The sequence below is a fragment of the Antennarius striatus genome, chromosome 14 (genome assembly GCF_040054535.1).
Source record: "Antennarius striatus isolate MH-2024 chromosome 14, ASM4005453v1, whole genome shotgun sequence".
NCBI lineage: Eukaryota > Metazoa > Chordata > Actinopteri > Lophiiformes > Antennariidae > Antennarius > Antennarius striatus.
This window is the reverse complement of record NC_090789.1, coordinates 3,595,895-3,613,593: the sequence shown is the minus strand read 5'-3', so window position 1 is coordinate 3,613,593 and position 17,699 is coordinate 3,595,895. Positions and strand designations below refer to the sequence as shown.

General features: G+C 41.4%; 2 protein-coding genes across 3 annotated transcripts; one reads left to right on the top strand and one right to left on the bottom strand.

Annotated features, from left to right (window-relative positions):
- Positions 1 to 1,191: 1,191 nt before the first annotated feature.
- Positions 1,192 to 9,122, top strand: laptm4b (lysosomal protein transmembrane 4 beta). 2 transcript variants are annotated; one of them, XM_068333512.1, is made up of 8 exons: positions 1,192 to 1,446; positions 2,531 to 2,648; positions 3,858 to 3,931; positions 4,021 to 4,143; positions 4,316 to 4,414; positions 5,468 to 5,563; positions 5,790 to 5,820; positions 7,261 to 9,122. In XM_068333512.1, exons 1-8 carry the CDS (start codon positions 1,354 to 1,356, stop codon positions 7,365 to 7,367), a joined length of 741 nt encoding a protein of 246 aa, XP_068189613.1. In that variant the 5' UTR covers positions 1,192 to 1,353; the 3' UTR covers positions 7,368 to 9,122. The 2 variants fall into 2 exon arrangements, with proteins under 2 accessions (XP_068189613.1, XP_068189614.1); XM_068333513.1 differs by lacking the exon at positions 5,790 to 5,820 and having other exon boundaries at positions 7,261 to 9,121.
- A 1,466-nt stretch (positions 9,123 to 10,588) lies between these two features.
- rpl30 (ribosomal protein L30) lies at positions 10,589 to 13,150 on the bottom strand. Its single transcript, XM_068333514.1, has 5 exons — positions 13,086 to 13,150; positions 12,922 to 12,970; positions 12,392 to 12,537; positions 11,910 to 12,040; positions 10,589 to 10,689 (listed from the first exon to the last, which is right to left on the bottom strand). The coding sequence occupies exons 2-5, from the start codon at positions 12,940 to 12,942 to the stop codon at positions 10,637 to 10,639; spliced, it is 351 nt and encodes a 116-aa protein (XP_068189615.1). The 5' UTR covers positions 12,943 to 12,970; positions 13,086 to 13,150; the 3' UTR covers positions 10,589 to 10,636.
- Positions 13,151 to 17,699: the final 4,549 nt, after the last annotated feature.

The window sequence follows — 17,699 nt, the reverse complement described above, 5'->3', positions numbered from 1 at the left end:
TTGGAGTTCAGTATTTAGAGAGGCAGCTGCCTACTCAGTATTAAGTTGTGACAGGATAGGAAAATCCCCTGGTATGACGATGATGCAGTCCACCCACCGCCGCTTGAGAGCTGCAGTCATTGGCCCATCTGTCGAGTTTGATCCAGAACGTTCTCACAGGCAGAAGGACAGACTGACATGACATGAATACGTGTTTCATCTTCTAACATCACAATAAAACACAATTTGGAGCACAAACAGAATAAGCTACTGGACCGGGGCAACCCCCCACCCCCACCCCCTTCCTTCTCAATCAATCAACATTCTATGGACAGGACCCAGCCACCACATTTAAATGTTAAAGTAAAATATGCTGATGAAATCTGAAACACAAGCCACATTCTAATGTGCAGCTGTAATGGAAAATAACTTTTATATTGTGTTGTTGTTTTTTTTAATTTAGAGGTTGTATGGATGATGGCCCCTCAAGCATTGCAAAGGTAGATTGTGTGATCTATTGAGGTTTTACACATCCAAAGAGGAAAATCTCGTATAATAAATGTTAAATCAACTCAAACCACACCACACAAAAGTTTAAATAGAATCCACCTTATACAAACACAATAAATTTACTTCAGAACATTTTTATATTAACTTTTTTAGTTCTGAGCTTTCTGTTTTATAAAGATTTTTAATTCCAAACCTTGATGTGACAATTTCTTGCTTCCACATTGACATTGGGATGTGACTGCACAGCAGTCTCATCCTGAGACATGCAATGTCAAGGAAATTTCAGGATTAGGATTATCATACTCCTTTTTTCACGATTTATAGAGAAATTTATTTGGTAGAACACACATGAGTCACATTTAAATAACTTTGATTCGACAAATTCATTGTAGTTGTATTTTTGAACCTGATGGGCCAAAACGTTGGGAGCCTCCGCTCTGGAGGAGTCAAATAAAAACACATTTTTCCATTTTAGCTTAAAGCTGCTCCTTTTAAATTCCTCCCAAATTTAGGAGCAGATAATTAGTATTTTGAAGTCTGTTGGAGTGACTTTCTTTGACACATTCGTCTTTTGCAGTGATTATAATAAACCCTGTTCCATCCATCCATCGGACCTTGGGCAGCAGCCCGCCTCGGTCACGTGACTCCGGGATGAGCCAGTCGGATTAACGGATCTCCTCTCGCCAGAAGTCCGCTGGAGGAAACAGGCGAACATCGTCTCGAACATACGCTGGATGTGGCGGTCCTAACGAGGGGGGGGGGACGCCATCAGTTAAACTGTCTTTCGCGGTCTTAATTATCTCGACTATTTAATTTTCGGAAGCATTCATGAATTAGCTTGAAGTTCGTGCACAAGGATAAATAATGATTTCGCCGTGGGACCGGTGGTACTCGACGAGCTGCTGCCTGTGCTGCCATGTTCGGACAGGCACCATTATCCTGGGAATATGGTATATGGTAAGTCATTTTAAAATGTAAATATCTGAAAATAATACTTAATATTTGTGATAAAATTTGAAAGTGTCACTGAGTTTTTACAGCCGTGGCTAAGTTAGGTAGCTACCGCTATTAATTATTTTTGATTTGGCATTTTTGATGACGCCCTCAATTTTTAGATTTAAAGTAATCCTAAAAAATAAATAAAACGAAATTGGATAAAAAACAACAACAACAAGCGTTTTAATTCAAAGTCTTCGCATTATATATTTTTTTTTTTAAAATGTAAGTATAGAATGTAACAAAAAAATCTTAGGAATTTATATCTGTTGCTGGATATCATTAGTAAACTAGCATAACGTTTTATTTTCCGGTTAAATATAGAGTTCGTATCTGTTTTTAACCTCACGGGATAAACTAAAGTTCTCAATATAGTTCATAATCCTGTTAAATCTTTATCCTACACTAAGTTAGTCCTGGTTTCTGTTTGACTTTACTACTCATCAATTACATGTCGCGAAATCGAGTTAAAGTACGACATGCTAACAATTGTTATAAACCGCTGTTTGGTGCTTTAGCCTAGCATCAAGGAGAAATAATGACGTCATAAAGTAATTTGTTTCCTTATGCTGACGTAAGAGGTGCAGGATTATTCCTGCCAGGTATTTGAAAGCTATTTAGATTAGTATTAATTTTTTAATGCATTTTAGGTTGTGAATATTTAATGATTTACTTCCTAATTGTTAATTAAAACTGAATTCTGGTTCTGATATTTGAAGAAAACTAGACATAATTCTTATACCTTTGCCTTTTTGACCTTTTGGTGTGTTTTTTTTCTGGGAGGAAAAAAAAAAAGGAAAGTATTTGCAACTTGTGACCTTTATCAAAATTTAATGAAGCTTTTTTTAGGAGCCCAGTTGGTCCATCCACACTTGGCTGTTTTTGAATGTCATCTAATCCTTTCTGGTGTTTTTCCACATTAGGATTTTTTTTATATATATTCAGAATTAACCATATAAACAGGGAGGTAACATTTATTTCTTTATTTATTAGATTTAAAAAATAATAATTTATATTTATGTCCTGATCTTGATTTCCCCCACAGCTCATCAATGCGGTGGTCCTACTCATCCTGTTGTCAGCTCTCAATGACCCCGTTCAGTACCGCTACCACCTCACCAGCTCCGAGCTGGGGACCGACATCGATGTCATGGACGATGCAAGTGAGTGAAGCTCTGATTCAGTGTGTGTTAAATGACATCTCCTCGGTGAAGTGTGTATTATTTTACATTAATGTGGAAGATTGAGATGCTTCTTTGTCTGATTTATGATCTCATATGCAAAACCTTAAATTGTTGTAAGATGGGGGGGAGTATTTTTCAAATACATAACTCTAAATATGAATACATTATGTGATCAGCAGCCACAAATGAATGCATGGAAATCCCTCTTGGATCTCTTAACTCTTTCATTGCCAACAACATCTCCCTTATGCCCCATTTGTTTGAGCAGCTTGAAAATCCCCTGTCCTCTTTGCCCGACACTGCTTTTCCCAGAATGCCGCTGTCAGCACAGACGTAGCTGAGTAGGCCAGGTGCCATCGAGAACAAATTAGAGTGCGAAAATATTTTCAGTGCTTCCCCTCCAGCTGCTATTATCGTCACCACAGTCGCCTCTGGAATACCCCAGACGCTGTCAGTCCCTCCTCTGATTAGAAACGACTGCTTTAATTCTTTGTTCGATTAGAGAGGCCGTCCTGACTGACTTCTCTTTATTGTTACTTGTGCATCAACAGACTAAAAAGTGAATTTGTAGCGAAGAAATTTGAGATGTGTGAATGATATTGACAAGGGAAGGTATTTATATCTTAATTTACTATTTATAATACTTTTGTTTATAATCCATTTTAAGGTTCAGGTAAAATTTTCTTTCCAGAATTGCTAGGTTGTTGTTTTTTTCTTATTCTAAATGGGATGTGTCGATTCTGCTGTTTGAAATCCGGGAAGTTCAGTGACCAACCACTCCTGATCATTGGATCACTTTTACCAAACAGCAAATGTCCAGTTTAGAATATGTTTAAAGCCAACGCCTCATTGGTTCATTTTCACAATTGAGATGTGGCTGCGAGAAGAGAGGAGTGTTAGCTTCAGTCAAAATTAGCACTCTTACATTATAATCACCCACATGCTGATTATGCTTTGTCCGAGGCTGATTTGGCTCTAAAAATAGGGATGTTAGGTTACTTAAGGTGTTTGTTTTGCAAAAACCTGTGACCTCTTTTGCATCACTATTCTGACATTTGGGAAGAATCTGCCTTCTGTTTATTTGTTTGTACTGCAAAAACCAGCCTTTGTCACTGAAAGCAAAGTGGAAAACTGTTGATCTCAATGATCTCTTCTCATGTTGTGCATATTTGTGTTTTCTTTCAATAGATATATGCATAGCCACTGCAATATCCCTGCTGATGATCCTTATATGTGGCATGGCGACATACGGTGCATATAAGGTAAATAAAGAAGCAATAAATACAGATGTACACAGAGTCTGAACTGGAGAAGTGACCCACATTTTTTCCGTCTCATCTTGTCCACGTAGCAACATGCAGCTTGGATCATTCCGTTTTTCTGCTACCAAATCTTTGACTTTGCTCTGAACACACTGGTGGCCATTAGCGTGGTTGTGTATCCCAACACAGTGCAGGACTACCTCCAGCAGCTGGTGAGAACCCCTCAAAAAGAAACACCTTCTTCTTTTATGTCAGGCTTTATTTTGGTGGTAAAATATTTATAGAAACCAGATTCTGATGTGTTAAAAAAGACATTTTTGTTTTTATTTTGTCTCCATTTTTTTTTCATTCTACTGTTCCCCTTTTTTATTCTCCCCCTTCCAGCCGGGGACATTCCCTTACAAAGAGGATATCATGTCTACCAACAACATGTGCCTAGTTTTTGCAGTCCTCCTCTTCATCGGCTGCATCCTTTCTTTCAAGGTAAGCCTGTACAGTTTCTGTATCACTTCAGGTTTCATCATCTTGACCTTTTTTTCCTGTCCATGTCTGGACAGATGCATAGAAACTGAAAAGAGATAATAAGACAAACTAAACCAATTCACTGAACATTTGTTCCCTGTGGAACGGTCTTTTTGTAGACATCACATTGTGATCGACTGCGTGAAATCTGAAGCTGTGCACATCCCTTGCAATGTGAGCCATATGGCGTGTATAATGAAACTAACAGTGTGAACAATATCAGCGTTCTCCATAAGATAATCACACAGTCAGAGAGCAGCAGTTCAGGGACAACAGGAAAACTCCTGTCAGGATCGTTTTCTCTTAATGCATGGATGAGTTTCCAGGCTCGCTGAGGCTCTGGGATGAGATGGGACATGAAGTTGCAGTCATCTGTACAATCAAATCAAGTTTTTCTTCTCCTCTCATCTCAGTGTTCTCAGCATAAATATACAGAACAAGAGCTGCAGCTTCCTGATTGCAAGCAGGAGGATCAGCTGTTAGACTGACAGAGGCAGGAGTTATAGATATAACGTCTCAGGCAGAGAGCTTATCAGGAATTTAACTGCTTTCTGCTTTAAATGTCACTATAAATAGTAAAATATAGATGCAATATAATGTAAAATTTGGCAGAGCAACATTAATAGAAGGCATTTTTGCCAGAGTTTTCTATCGAGTGATGATATTTAAGTCGGTTCCTGGAGACGGAGCAGCTCTGACACACAGGGAACACCTGCTGAAGTTCCATCTGAAGCCAACATCCTCCACTTTAATGCACTCGACTTAAATAGCTAAGATAGACAGGCAGGAAGAAGGAGTTGTGGAGGATAGGAGAGCTGCAGACAGACAGATGGCTGGTGAATAAAGAGACAGATGGGATGACGGGGGTGAGACGGGAAAACTGAACTGAAACCATCTCACAGTAGTTTTGGGATTCATAATGGATCTGCATTTCTCTTAACCTCTATGTGTGTGTGTGTGTGTGTGTGTGTGTGTGTGTGTGTGTGTGTGTGTGTGTGTGTGTTCTGTTTCCAGGCCTACCTGATTGGCTGCGTGTGGAACTGCTACAGATTCGTGAGCGGCAGGGGCACCACGGAGGTCCTGGTTTATGTCACCACCAATGACACCACAGTAAGTCGACCCCTCCAACCTCTCAACCCCAGGTCAAACTGAACCCCCCTCCCACACACACACACACACACACACATACACACAAGCACACACACACACACACATACTGAGAGCATATCTGCATTCCCACATTTCTGTCTGGCGAGGTTCCAGTATGGACAAACCGAGAGCTGTTGTGAAGTTGTACTGAAATATAGATTATATTTACTTTTTTATGTTATTGCAGTTCAATGAGTTGATACCATTAAATGTACAAGGTAAGCATTATATAGAGTTAATTTATAGGTTATAGAAGTTATGAATAGAGCAGAAGAGTAAAGAAAACGACATGAATCCCTCCTGTTTCCTCTCAGTAGTTTTCAGTCCTGGTAGAGTAGCTGACTGCAGCTCCAGCCTCTCAGCGTTGTTCCCGTGGCGTTGACGTGTTTATTCACTGACGCTGGCGTTCAGCGCGGTGACATTGTTGCTGCCGGCGGCACTACAGTATTTGCTGATGGTCACGGTGGAGTGTGAGTTACTGACGGTGCAGAGCCAGGTGCCGATGCTGCTCATCCTCCTCGCTGTCGACTCGTGGGGTTTCTGAGAGGCTTTAGCGTCGTCACAGTTTCCACTTGTCTGTCTGTAATCCTCGGCGGTGATACATAAGACATTAATCTGCCTCACACACCCGCTGCCGTCTCAACACGCAGCGCCTCGTCTGTCGGCAACCTCGTCGTTGTTGTCGGTGGCCCCGCTTCACGCCGACGCTCTTGGATTGGATCGGCTTCTACAGATGATGGACAGATATTAATTGTAAAATAAATCAATCCATACGCTGGTGTGGAATAACGCACGCAAGATGATCTGTTGTTTCCTCAGATGAGGCGGTGAGGTCAGAATGAAGGCCTCAGGGATCTGAATTTTAATGAGATTAATAAGAGGATAAATAATCTTTAAATGGAACAAATATTTATGGCGCGTGGTTAACAAGCAGGGAGTCCCTGCGTTCCCTGACTTTCATGAATACAGCGCTCTATTTTCTACTCTTCTAAAGCTGCTGGTGTGTCTAAATGGCTTTTTACCGCCTCGAACATCAAGTACCGAGCTGCTTATCTGCAGCGCTTTTATGTAAATGCCATTAAAATGCACAAGGGTCGTCTCTCTCACTCTCTCATCCCCACCCCCCTCACCCCTCCCACCCATATATGGCCATCCGTATTCCTCTTTTCATCTGGACATGTTACATAATTGTCTGCTTGTCCACTCCATTTCAAATCCTCCCTGCGATGTGTTTAACGGCCCTCCCTGACTGTTTCACAATTCCGCCCCCTCAGAGCATATTCTCCTTTCTCCCTCCCTCCCTCCCTGTCTCACCCCCTCCCCCTTCCCTTTCTCTCTCCTGTGTGAATTAGCAGCAGTCCTGGTTTTATAACACCATTTACAGGAAAGGATTTCTGATGGAGAGAAGGCGATCCGACCTCTAAAGCACACGGTCGTTTGTGCTGTTATCCCTGCGGCTAGCGCTGCTTTCTTTAAGGATGTAATGAAGAGAATGGAAGTTTAGGTGTTTTGAATGTGTTTGAAATCACTTCCTGTTTATTTTTTTAAAAGTATTATGCAACCGTCCACCGTTTTAATTTGAGTCTTGTTTTTCTTCAGAAATCGTACAAAATTTGTGCAAAAAGCGAAATATTAAAGTGTCTTGATTTCCATTTCAGGTTCTGTTACCTCCATACGAGGAGGCGGTCGCCATTCCTCCAAAGGAGCCCCCGCCCCAGTATATGGAGGCGTGAGAAATGTCCCCCCGGAGGAGTTTCATGGATGATGTTAGAAACATTCTTCAGTCGCCGTACGAGGAGGCCATCGCCATAACCCCAAAGGAGCCCCCTCCCTACATGAGAGATGTTCTCACTGCCGCATCTCTTTCCCCAAAATGCCCCCCCCTCCCAACACCAACCACACATCACTCCTAAAGCCGGTCCCGAGCAATGCCGTTTCCTTCCCTTTCGTCTCCGCTGTCTTCATCCAAAGACTATCATCACTGACCCCCCCCCCAGGCAACCGCTGCTACCCCCTCCCCCCTGCAGGTTGTCACCACTTTGCACACCCCGATCATCCCGTCCCGAATTAATTTGCACTTTTCCCCTAAGTGAAACGTGCACCAGTATGGCCACCAACTGTTACCCCGATACTGTGAATCTGTTTCATGGACTTTGTCTAGAAACAAACGGGTGAGACAGGAAGTGACACGTACGAGACAAGTTATGCAAGAAGGTTTGTTTTTGACAAAGTCCTTCAGTGAATGTAGTGTAATTAGGTGTGTGTGTGTGTGACGTTTTTTGTATGACCCTGAAAACGCGTGTGAAAGTGAAAGCGACTAGTGAAAGCCTTCTCCACTGGTGACCTGGCAGCCGCAGGAAGCACCCTCTCTGACTACGAAGCAGCGAGAGAACAAAACATGTTGGCCCTCGGAGAGGCTGGGCTGCCAGGACGCGGGGCAGGAAGTCCAGCTCAAACGCTTTTGAATGCTCCTCCCAAGGAAGATTCAAGAAAAACTTGGTGGATTCAGCAGAAAAGATCTACAAAATCTAGATTCCCATCCAGAGAGGGAAGGATGACTGAAAATGTTGAAAAAGTAATGTGTGTGTGTGTCTGTGGGGGTCATGGTGCATGATCTGTTGTTATAGTTGAGCTAACTTAGCTGGACTGAGGGCATTTTCCTGTAAAGATGCTGCCATACGTGCAGAAACTGTTTGCCCCAGAGCTGTGATGCATCTCCGTTATTTGTGGTAACGTTTGTTTTTGCACAAGTAGTGATGCTGAAATACAGCGTTTCCTGCATCGGTGACATTTTAGAGATTAACGCTGGACGGGAATCCAAAGCAGTGATTTAGCTTAGCATGTTAGCACAAAGTAAAGGTACAGTTGGAGAATCTTGATGCTCAAGCTTTGGTGAGAATGATTAAAGCAGGAAGTTGAGGATTAATAATGGAACAAATGAGATTAGATATACCTAACCACAGTTGTTGTTTTTGTAATGACTCCAAAGTAGTGTTTGTTATCAAGATAAAACCCTTAAATCAATTACAATTTTGTCACTTAGACTATGCAACAGTATCTTCAGTAACTCCTTAGACTTAGAAGTCAATGTGCCACCGGGTGGTGTTTCATTACTGTGGTTGATAGCTGGTTAAATGTTTGCCCCTCCATCATGGTTGTGGTGTAAATTTTTCCCAATGCTTTTGCAAATCCAGCAAAACGAAAAACTGACATTGCACTTTTAAGTCCACCTGAGCTCGCTCACAACCCACGTGTTCGCGTTTTGTTCGTCTTGTTACCCCACGGTGCTGTAATGAAGTGGTATGACGTCACTGAAAGGCTGACACGCGTTGTGCGGGGTTTAGAGAAGAAAGAAAAAAAAAAGGGTTGTTCACAACTCGACCGGTAGAGGGCAGAGTTTGACTCCAACTCCTAGAGTGTCGCATCGTTTTCTGTTCAAACCCGCTGTTGGATCAACGAGCTCCTGTGTTCAACTTTGAATAATAAAATCATTCAGTGTCAGTTGTTGTTTTATTTATTTATTTAGTCATTTGGGCATTTAGGTTTCCGCTCGTCCATACTCATTAAGAATATTTTTGCATTACTGTAATTTTTCGTCCTCTCCCAGTCACGTGGGTCTGAAGTGAACGCGGACGTTCCAAAATTTCAGTTAACATTTTGTGGAATAATGAAAATAGCACGATAATATAATTAAATAAAATCCGACATTTAAAAAAAAAAAAAAACCATTACTATTCATAGGTTTGACATAAATTGTGTCCATCCCACTCAGTAATGCATCAGTAGATTAAACCAGATGACTAACATTCGTCTGTGTGTCCACCGCGGCTCATGTGTTCGTCCTGCTGCAGCAGTAAAGACCAACAAACTGGCAGATGAACACGGGATTGAACCTGCTGCATCGCATGGAGACGGGCGTCACCACACAGACACACTCACCTACTTTCTTCTGCTGGGATGGAGCAATAAATAAATTAAAAAACCCAACATGTGGGTCATATTTTGTTCCTGTCTTGCTGAATTGCATTTTAGATTAAGTCACAGGATTTAAATACTGGAACCAAAGTGAGATCTTTGTGCCAGAAAACACTCCAGGTAACATCTCAGCAGAAATAAAATGGATAATCAAATTCTCTAAAATGAAAAAACAAATACTAAGCACAAATGTCATATTGTTGCCCATCTTCTAGCTGCTTTTACAGCACATATTTTTCATTGTTGGGATGCTGAATCAAACCTGACTGCAGCCTCTTTCGATGTCCTCATTCAGGATGGAGAATATGCGGCACGTGAATGAGATCATCTGGGATGATTTCATTGGATTTAATTGGGAATCAAGAAAACAGCTTAGGGAAGCAGCGAGTGGAAAAACTGGGACAAACCACTCACTGGATGACGGTTGGCTTATATCTGTCTCTGGGCAGATACTCTGGCCTGCTTTCTGCACACAAACATTACATCTCAATTTCTATGGGGTGAAATTTGTGTGTCTTTGCTGTTTCATGTTGGTTGCCTTCCTATGAATCCTGAAGTGTCAATTTTGTTGGGCAGAACAGACCAACACATCAATGTACAGATCAGGGGAAGTCTGATCTAAATACTCACATAATGCTCTAACATCTTTGGAAAGACTGTTTGATTTAATTAGACTGGTTGCCGCTGACAATCATCCCTGTGGTTTATATAAGTGAGAGACACACGTCAAAGAGCAGAAGTTACGTAATTTTAAAAAAGCCATGACAAGCAGTCGGCTGGGTGGACCATCTTCACACTGACAGATGTTTTTCTTTGTTATACAAGTGTGATGAGAGACCAACTGTGGTGTTCCAGAATTATTTCCTCGCAGAAAGCCTCATGGTGTAAACAGCTCAAAAGAGGAGTGGGGAAATCTCCTTAGGATCCCAGGTTCCCTTAGGAAACCAAACAGCACGATGGTGCTCTCTGGTGGAGACACGACGGATTAGACAAAAACAGGACCAAGTCATGTTCGATTTACACCGATTTATTTTAAACAATCTGGCGGGGGAAACAGTTCTACTGAGGGGGTTGCTGCTGGTCTGGCATGCTCCTGATGATGTCAGAATCACCTGAAGGAGAGGAGAACAAAGACAATAAATGTGACATAATAACAGCATAGACAAAACTACAGAACGTTCACAACGTGAAACGTCACAAAGGAAGTGTTCGTGAAATGACCAGAAAAATGACCAGAAGAAGCCCAGAATGAGTCTGGAATTCAAATCAGTTTACTAGTCACTGACCCCAAGTTTTGATTTTTTTAAAAATAATTTCTGATATCGAGAAGAGCAACAAAAAATTAACTGGACTTGCTTTAGGGTGAAGACGTTAACCTGCCATGAACTACAGAAACCTCTCAGATGATTCTTTTTTGCCCTTCTTGATTAACCTCCACCTGGATGACTCAGAATCTATACTGAAATTCCAAAAATGCTCTTGCTTTATTTTTTCCAATTCCTCTCCAGAAGTGATTATTATTGCTGTTATTCTAATATTACTTTATTGATGAATGGATGTTGTTAAGGGTTAAAGTATTCTGATTATCAGTGACAACAGCTTGAATCTGAACCAAATTCAGATGAGTTTCGAGAATATCTCCATTTGGCTTTGTTGTGATGTACAGAAAAGGTAAAATAAAGTGACACCTTTGTCACTTTTTTTCTTGTATGTGTGCACTGAAACAATTTTAAGGGAATTCCTTCAGTACAAGCATCCACTTTTATTTATACCATCAGCTAATTTCATTTCTGCTTCAGGCTTGGCTGCAATAATATTTAGAACTATGAACATGGATTATAATTTAAATCCAAAGCAGGCATATTACCTTATAAATTATGTGACATTATGTTAATGGTGATTTCTCCAAGGTTTTCAAGGCTGCATAAACTCAATTCATAACTTCAAATTCTCTCATCCACCACAACTCATTTCTTAAAATTATTAAGATGACACATTTCACGACCATCACCACTTGAAGCTAAAGCACAAGTACTTTTCTGGTGCTTTTCAGCTGGCTATGCTTCTAGATTCAAGTACAGTATTTTCCACACTACAAGGCGCACCTTAAAGCTTTTCATTTTCTCAAAAACCAGCAATGCACTTTATAATCCAGTGTGCCTAATATATGGAAAAAGTTTTATAAAATAGGCCATTCATTGAAGGTGCGCCTTATGGTTCAGAAAATACTGTACTTCAGACACAATCCATCATCATAACAGACAAAAAAACGTGCATGAACAGCCCACATTAGCAATCCAGGCTTTGCCAAGAATCAAAGGGAGGTTCTCACCAGGGTCGATGATGGCCAGTGTGCACACCCTGTAGTATTTGCCACAGGCTGTGCCGAGCTCAATGTTGTTTCCACTGTAGTGGTGGACACCAGTCTTGGCCAGCATGGCATAGTACTCAATCTCAGATTTCCTGGGCAGCAGAGAAATGAATGACAGTGTGAATCAAAGCAACAATTAAAAAAAAAATCTGATGAAAAACAGGACACTTACACAAAGAGTTAGGAATTCATAATGGAAAATAGATGCTCCTCTTAAACCGGATCTCTCCTGATACCCAATTAACAGCAATTGGCTAACAATACTCAAAGTATTTCAGTCAGACTTTCAGGAGTTCATTCCTGCTTTACATGGAGGCCTCCCAACAAGTTTCATGACAATCTGATGACTAGTTTAGTAGCCAGTGAAAATTTTATCTTAGTGGAGCAAATATTTTCTTACATCAGAGTCAAAACATGACCATCCCTTCATGGTGTTCGTGTACCTTAGAGCTGGACAGTTGTTGGCCAGGATGACTAGCTTGGCTTTACCCTGACGGATCATCTTCTGAGACTGCTTGTAGCCCAGGACGTATTTTCCACTCTTCATCACCAGCTGGAGACGGGAGTTGATGGACTCCATGGACTTTTTCTGAGCAGACAGGCATAACTTATGTTAGCAAGTTAGTAAAAAAGACTCCATAAACAACACCAGCACGGATAGGAACACATTGGCACTTCAAACAGGCGCTAATGCTAGTGTGTGCTGTTAGCATTAGCCACACCACCGGTCTTCTACGGTCCTCCAGCTACAAACGTCAGGCGACGTCAAACTCAAGTCCCGACAGTAAAATGAAGCGGACATACGTTCTAATCTCCAGCTGGTACAAACTATCGCAATATTTTGACATTTTGGGCGCAAACTGTGCGCAGCGCAGCGGCGTTAGCTAGCAGGCCCGGACAGAAACGTCCTCCACGTGAAGCGGCCCGGCCCTCGACCAGCGTGTGCGCCCCGGATGAAGCTAACGCGACTCACCGCTTTCTTTGCAGCCACCATTTTTGCGGTTTAGTCCGAACCGGCCAACCTGAAAGCGAGAAGAGGGGAAGAGGAAACTGTCGTTAACTTCCACACGGTAACAACATGTTTAAATGTTTGAATATTACTGGTTATTTCATGTGAAAACTCAGAGCTCGCCTTACTTTGAGTTAACTCTAATATGGCCTCGGAGAGAAAGGAAGTCCCATGGTGCATTGCGCTGCTATCTGTCCCTGAGCATGCGCAGTGCGCACTAGAGCGCTGCGCTGATCACAAATCAACGCAGTGGATCTGCATGAGAATAAATTAACAATATTTAATGAGTATTACGAGGAAAACAACCTGGCATACACAAACCCATAAACATATCTTTTACAAATGAATAAAATAATATATTAAAAATAAAATGTTAAACCATCCTCAGGTAGAGGAACTGTTAACTGCACAAACATACGCGACCAAAAACGGAATTAACTACATTTCTGTTATAGCACTGATCACACCGAATTATTCAAGTAAAAGTCTAACTCTGTCTAATGGCGCTAACTTTTGTAAACGTATTAGCATTTAACCGGTACTTAATTATTAAGTGCTTTTGTGACGAATAAACGACTTTCAATTGAAATTGCGTATTTTTGTATCGTGATATGTTGCCACACTTTTTTTTCCCTCAATACATTTACCTCTAAGTAGGTGTTTGTGACCTTTCCCGGTAACTTAATTAACTCACTGGCGAGTAAAATGAGAAATGCACCACAGGTTCACTTTCCCCGCCCCAATAGGTAACCCTTGACTGAATAATGTATTTTTGTCCCAGCGCCAGCCTCCTGGGAACAGCCTGAGTTACAGCACACAACAGAAGCCTACATTTCACCTGTGTGTCCGCCTGCTTGGAGACTTGTAGCAACGACACAAACAGCAGTAGCGCGTTTTTTGTTGGGAACCAGGACGCGCAATTACGCACGGGACTAAAGGAATTTAACGAGAGGTCCGTCTTGTTTTCTTCTCCAGGGGATTATTCAAACACTTACTCAACTACAGACTGCCACCATCCAAACCTCTATGTGCACAGGACAGGATGGGATGCTCCACCAGTACCCAAACTTCAGCGGTAGATACGACCCGACCCAGCACTAAACCCGAGGAGAGCAACGGAGCCAGCACGACAGGTAATCCACACATCGATTCAAAGCAAGATAACTTTAATTTATAGATATCGAAACATTTTGAAAATGCTCGTTTTCGTAGGTCAAATTAGTTTTAAAACACCAAAAAGCTTAATATTGTCTTGAATTGGTGACTGGAAATTATAACATTGCCCATAGCGCATTGAAAGAAACGATATCCTATCCAAAAATAAGTTTTAACTGAAGTTTCATGAATCACAAGTGAAGTTACAGTACCGTTTCTGCGGTATAGTAAACTGATCTATGTCTACATTTAAAAGTACTGTCCATGGAATCTCTTTACAAAGTTAAAGGATGTTAAATCTCTCAAAACATCCATTTTTTAAAAATTATAACACCATCCAGATTAAGTCTAAAATGAGTATTCAAGTCAAAAGTACTCATCAAAATACTTTTAAACCTTAATATTATAAATAGCCTTACAACATGTTGTCATTGAAGATGTCCACCACGTCATACATTTATTTCTAATGTGAGGAAGACTGCTGGGATAAGCAGGACACAGTTTATATGCTAATGATCGTCAGTTCTGTGGGTACAGGATCTGATGTCCCTTTAATGCTCACAGAGACAGGATGGGAAAGTTTATTGTGATTGTTTAACAGTGGGTTCTGGCGCTGTTCCCCCTTAGAGACAGAGGCATGCAAGTAGATTTAGTGTCAGTCTATGGTTTCAGTAGGAAATAGAGAAGCCACCTTGGACACTCCTTTGTTGTGGTGGGTCAGCATTGACCCGGCCGTGGTGCACACTAGTCGCAGGTTCAAGGTACCTCACTAATACTGAAATCTGAAATGTAATTTACATAAACTAGCTGTTTAAGGTATTTTTATTTTCACAGTATTAATTATTTTTTGAAAATTACAAAAGGAAATTTGACTGTTTCGTCACCTGAAGCGTTACTTGACAGAATTCAAAGAATAACTGAAAAAACAACTATAAAAATTGACTAAGTGGGACCCTATAAGTGAATGTAGAAATGTGGAAAGAGACATCTCAATATACAAACACTCAATATGATCTATGTGAATCCTTAGAGTGCAAATTCTTCAGAAAAAAAAGCTCAAAAAGGAAGTGATGTCAGTGCCGAGAGCTTTGTGTTAAAGCTTTCTTGAGAACGGGTCACACAATCATTAAACCTTTGTGAACCCCCATGCCACTGGAGGTCTCCCTATGATGGGTCCTACTTCCTGCGGAATGATCCATGGCAAGTAGCAGCAGCGTATGATCTGCAGTTTCCCTTTTAGTTTTAAGAGTAACACATGTTCATTCATGACTGTTTTTGTCGAGGTGTCACACAGTTATTACTGATTTCTGTCCAGGTTGAAGTTGTGGTGTTGCCTGGTCCAGTAGTTACAGTGATTTTTAACCCGAGGAGCCCCTTTGTTTGGAGATTCTTGTTTAACAGCAGATCTGTTATAAAATAAAATTAAAAAAAAGAATCTCATGTCTGTGCATTCTGTAAATGAAACCTGCAGAATTTCACAAGAATTGTTTGCAGAGTTGCATGGCAGCGCTAACAAGGTGAGTCACCTGCTAACTCACAAGGAGACACAGACGCAAAGAAATGAGGAAGCAATGCAACCAAAGCCAATATTTACCATAGTTGTGTTTACTGCAATCCATATTCTTTTATTTAGATAAATTTAAACACATGAAGACAGCTGTGCTAGATGATGAGACGTCAGTGATTAAATGAATAAAGTATATCAAATAAAGTAGATTTAATATTCTTTTTATTTTCTCCACTCCTGACAGGAGCAGCCAATGAAAATGGAAAAATAGCCGAGGACAGTGAAACTATTCCGGACCAGACATCTGCTCAGGGCAGCAACGTGCAGCCTGCAGAGGAACCTGCTGCAGCTGTGACATCTGCAAACAGCACCGATGCAGCGCCACCTACAGGCGGGGAGCCTCCGCCCGCTGGAGCCAGTCCGTCTGCAGAAGCACCAGCACCTGCTGAAGCTCCAGCAGCTGCAGAGACGACCGGCGGCCCCTCAGAACCTGCAGCTGCAGCTCCTGAACAAGGTAGGCTAGACGCACCTTGGGACAATTGAAATTAACATATTTGAGTCGCTGCCCATTTTTTCATACAGACTCTTCAATATTTTTTATCGATTTTTACCTCTGAAATAATCTCGATCACTACGTGACAAACCAGATCAGCTCTTGCGAGGCTGAAAGCATGCAAGATAACAATGACTTTTATTTGTGGAACTGGTCATTTCAAAGAGTTGCAGTGCAATTGTCACACTTCTTGCATAAGGAGGAACTCATCTTAGACAAATCATACAATTGTAACATGAGAACTGCTTGTGAAGGGGAGGCCTCCTGCATAGTGACCAGATGAAAGCAGGTTGCTGCAGCACCCAGGTACAAAATGTCCCTTCCGTCTTTCCCTAGACGCCACACAGTCCCTCTGACATGTAACCAGGTAGTATCCAACAACACCCAGACACGGGTGTTGGCCTTTTACAAACACATCATGGGGAGATCACATTTATGTATTTATAAGTCATGTATTTAAAAGTTGAAGCCTTGATTTATGATTGTCAATCAGTTGATTCAGGATCAGCTTCTGATTCGCTGAATCCTGTGAAAGTGGGTTTATCACAATGATTTATGTGCAACACCCGACAGAAATAAATAATCTGTACTGCTTGGCCGCCATCTTTAATAGTCTTGACCCGCTTTGGGGTCCAACTTGGTTCATCCTCAGTTTGAGCACCTGAACCGCAGCCTTGTTTACCCAGCATACAGCGCCTGTGTGTCGCCAACACCATGTTGTCACCACGGTTTCATTAAGGTGCAATCTGAGTCCACAGAGAAACCAGAGCATGCCAACATATATGGGCCGTCCATCGGCCGTGAGCGAAGCCTCCGATTCACAGCCAATGAAGAGACAGGATTGAGTTTCACATGTGCAGAGTGGCGACTCATCCACCTCCACCGCTGCTAGTGGGCTGTGGAAATGAAAATTGACATGATTTAAAGGGAATTCTATTTTGTGGTGCTTGGATATTGAAAAAGACATGTAAGACATTCAACATTATTATGGTTCAGTTAGTCCATGTGTCGTTTCTCCCTTAACAGAAAAAGCGACCGATTCAGAGCCCAAACCGGAATCGACACCAGGTAAGCGCCGTTTAAATACAACTTCATGTTTCCCATAAAGACAAAGACGACTTGGTTCGGTCTCGGTTTAGTATTTCCTGTCTTTTGAAAATGCAGTTTTACTCCAATCGGGTCCCAGAGGAGACCCATTAATGGGCGTGGTTAAGAAATGACACCACGCGATTGGTCCGCCCCAGTTCAGGCTGAGACAAGTCAGGCAAACAAAATTCTATTCACGTAGGACTTGCTTATTTACTAAAGGAACTTCCCTTATTTTTTTGATTGTGATTATGGGATACATTTTTTGATCCCTAATTCTATGTGTTTAAAATTAATTGGTGTATAGTCTGTTAGCTAAATGCTTACACATAATGGGAGCCACCATTACCACATTAGTCATAAATTAACATTTTATGATTAATGTGGTTTAATCTACAGTATATTATTATTATTGTTGTTATTTGTTTGTCTATTTTCTCT